Source organism: Arachis ipaensis, chromosome B05 (genome assembly GCF_000816755.2).
Source record: "Arachis ipaensis cultivar K30076 chromosome B05, Araip1.1, whole genome shotgun sequence".
Classification (NCBI taxonomy): Eukaryota; Viridiplantae; Streptophyta; class Magnoliopsida; order Fabales; family Fabaceae; genus Arachis; species Arachis ipaensis.
Window position 1 is genome coordinate 146,953,371 of NC_029789.2, and position 4,042 is coordinate 146,957,412.

At 29.9% G+C, this 4,042-nt stretch overlaps 1 protein-coding gene across 2 annotated transcripts in view; it reads left to right on the top strand.

Moving 5' to 3' along the window:
- LOC107644834 (O-glucosyltransferase rumi homolog) overlaps positions 786–4,042 on the top strand; it is a 6,128-nt gene continuing 2,871 nt past the window's right edge. For both annotated transcript variants that reach the window (XM_016348774.2, XM_016348775.2), the window contains exons 1-2: positions 786–1,398; positions 1,484–1,718. In XM_016348774.2, the coding sequence (XP_016204260.1) occupies positions 1,572–1,718 (147 nt within the window). In that variant the 5' untranslated portion in view covers positions 786–1,398; positions 1,484–1,571. The remainder of the gene's footprint in view (positions 1,399–1,483; positions 1,719–4,042) is intronic.

Consider the following 4,042-nt stretch of genomic DNA (forward strand, 5'->3'; position numbering starts at 1 on the left):
GGGATTATCAAAAAATTTAATAATATTTTATTTAAATTAATATAATTATTTATTTGATTAATTTAAAATAATAATTAAATAATTTTTTAGTAAAGATTATAATATTCGTTAGTGTGTGACCTATAGGTTTAATATTAAATGAATAGTAAATTAGTGATACTAAATTTATTAATTAAGGTTGGCATCAATCAACACTTTTCAATGACCCGATAATATGAAGTAATATATTTTTTCTAAGAATCCTGGAAGAACAAAGTATGATTCATTTTATCTTTTCAACTCTTAGGTAACCTTTAAAGTATAGTTTAAGAAAAAGTATAGGTAAACAATGAAAATACTAAACAATATGAACAATAGATATATCAGATGTTCAATTCACTAAGTGTGCGGATGGTTATCCTAATATTAAGATTTAAGTGGGTAATTTGGGAGTGTATTTTTACTTTATTAGACTAATTTTAGAGTCTATTGTTCACAAAAGCCATTATCTACCTAGCACTTGTTACCATTATTATTATAATAAACCATAAATAATATAAAAAATTAATTTCTTCATTCTTCTATCCTCTTGGCCGATACTTTATTTATTTTAGTCATTATAATCACAAACTTAACTCATTATCTATCGAAAGTTGGCGAATTTTTTATTGATTAATAATTAATTTAAAAAATATTTGGATCATGCGCAATATCCATTCAACTAATGTCTTAGAGTATTAGTTATCCCGAATCAAAGTATTATAAATATATTATTAATTACCATGATATTCACATATCAAAAACTTCTGTAACTGTACGGTTCTAAAATTGTGGCCATCAAGTTTAGTTCACAACGCCATCAAAGACACACGTACCCTTTTGTCCTTTCTTTATTTCACTTCATATATCTATCTTTCTATCTATGTCAATGTTAATGTTAAGGTGGCCTTTCGTATTCATAATATAAACAACAGAGTAGCCTGTCTCATGCACTCTTTTTTCAATTCACACACACCCTTCTCCTTCTTCTCCTTCAACTCTCTTCTCAATGATTTAATCATTTCTTTTTGTCACATGTAATTTCCCTTCTCTCCCCCATTTTCTTTTTCTTCCTTATCAGTTATGTACATGTGAATCTCGAATCTACCCTCTACTTTGTTAAAAAGTTTTATCACTTTTTTCTTCTTCTTCATATTCTCGCACCACACAGCACAAAATAAAGGAGAAGAGAGAGAGATAAAAGCACTGGTTCTTAAATCTCTCTCTGTGTCATAACGATCAGATAGCGAATTTCCACTGCTCAATCATGTACTCAGTTCAATTCCCTATTTCTATTTAATTCTTATTCAGCCACCATTTCCCAAAAGAAAAAAAAAAACAGAGGAAGAGAAAAACAGGGCTCCTATTTCAGCTGCAAAGGTATCTTTTCCATATCCAATTGGCTGAAACTTCATTGACCCAATTGAAGGTTCATTTCAAAGTTTTCATCTTTGAACCGTTTCAGGTACAAGGGAGCTGCGAGCTCGAAATCTCAACATAGGATTGGTGTTTGTGTCTTGTGTTGAGTGTGTGACAAAAAAAACAAATAGAACATGAGAGATACCAACATCCTTGTGGTTGGTCAAGACGGGATTTTGCGGCCGTTGATGAAGACCGCGACGAGATCCACGACGGTTCTAGTGTTCTCTATGCTCTTCATATTCGGCGCGTTGGTATACACGCTCCTTCTCCCCTCGCATGTAAGTATTTGTACTTTTCAAAAACATATATTTACTTTTCAAAGCTTTTTTTTTAATAGTTACTCAACCTTGAGTATATGAAGATATAAATAAAGAAAAAGTTTAGGGACCAACAACTTTTATATTTTGTGGCTAGCACTTAACCATAAAAAAAAAGTGAGTAATTCACATCATTAAAATTATTGATGGTTACAAAACATAAAAATTGTTGGCCCTAGCACTCCTCTATGGATAAATTAACAATTTTAATGGGCAATTAAATAACATCCTTTTACCCTGTTTTAGTGCAAATGCTTTGATTGGTTGTGATTGTGAGTGAGGTTTGCTATTTTTAACGTTTCTCTTTGTTGAGAACGTTACCCTTGTCTTGTACTAAAATTGTCAAGGGTAGAAATGGTTATTGATTCTCCCTTTCTCCCTTTCTCGTTTGCTTTAATATTGGTTTCATCAATAATTGATTGATTAGTGGGATTTATAAGAGGATTTCTCTTTAGATGGGTCATGTATATGTGTTTTGGCCTTTTAGGGTAACCAAGTTACCATGCACATTGTTTATTGATAATGCATTAATGTTAAAGTTGAGTGAATGATTGAATATAACTATTAAATAATTTCACTGATTTCACTATATTTTTATATAATAATTTTTAGTTATTAATTTACGTTGATCACAAACACTTGAGTCTCAAAATAATACATTATTAAATTAGAAATAATGTCCACTACTCTATTATTGGCTTGTTATAAAGTCGTGAGATTTCGAAATTAAAGCAATATTTTTTCCATACTAGTTTATTATTGGAGTAACAAACTACTAAGGGAGGTAGTAAATGCTTATATATAGCATATGTAACAAAAAGAGAAAAAGGAAAGAGAAGAGAATATACCATATAGAAGTCCTTTAATCTATAAATACTTGTCCTTTTACATGTGTGTAGTTTATGTAGACCCAAGGGCCAACAACCATGTAGCTAGCTAGGTTTCTTGTGACTTGTGACCTGTGAATTTGTGATACAATAAATGAGGCTCTTACACATAAGTAAAGGTAAGTGTTAAGAATATGATACTTGATTTGTCAAATAAAAATTAATTAGGTGTGGGTTGATACTGGCTGAAAAAGGCAAAAACAAAAGAAAGTTTATTTTTTTAAAAAGTAATTAATTTTGGTGTATAATAATAAAAGAAAGTATATGATTATTCAATTAAATTGTTGTATTTAAATAATTTTTAAATAATAAATTCAAAAATCATTTACTTTTATTAATGTAATAATATTAATTATTTTTTTTTACAACGTCTAGTATACAAAAATTAAATCCTGAGAATATTAGATTTGTGCATTGTCTGAAAAGCCCATGAGGTAATGTAATGTACCTTTCATTAGGCAATTTGATTGAATTATTGTAACACTATGATAATACTAGCTGGTAAGCACTAATCAATGTAGTTTGAGAAATTAGAAAGTCTTTTTTTTTTTTTTTGGGTATTGAGAAATTAGAAAGACTTATCAAGATGTTAGAAAACTCCAAGTCCTAATTCCTAACAAGCGCCGCTTTTGTCGGGTAATGTCACAAGGAATTGAGTTGAATTACAACACATGAGAAGATAGACTTGTATGCCACGTGTCCTTATGTGGGAGCCACTCATGACTTTGATAGTCATGCATGGAATCTATCTTGGATCCATTAACTTACGTTTTAAGTTTTAACCCTAAAAAAATTGTTATTTTTTAACCGCACTGCACCAAACTGGGACAGGTGTTCCCTTCTTATACTACATGTACTTCTTTTCTTGGTTATCTAACATCAAACATAACGTTATGGCGTTTACCTTTGAAACAATTCTCATGCTAACACTTGCATGCAACTTAGGTAGGTGACATTCAACGTTGTTTTCAAGTTGAACTATTTAGTTACGTGTTTGAGCTGTTGTTTGTTTCTTGATTAATAATTTCTAGTTGGCTCTTGGTGTTTGTTTGACTATTTGGTGTTATCATTACTAATTGATTTTCTAATATTATTTGAGTTATATGCCCATAAATGTAGATAAAAATCAGGGTAGAAGTGTAATTTACTAAAAACAAAAGTTATATATATGCTTAGAGAAGTATTAATAAGCTTAATACCTAACCTTGACTAATTTGCCTTGTTAATCATCATGATGTATTGAAATTATGCATTGAAATCTAATAGGTATTTCCAATGAGATAGGTACAACATTTGCATGCATTGAGTTGGAAGGAATTATACTTGTCACTGATTAAAAGAAAAGAGAGAGCATTTAATTTATTTTTCTTTAAAAAATATATTATTTATATTCCTTTT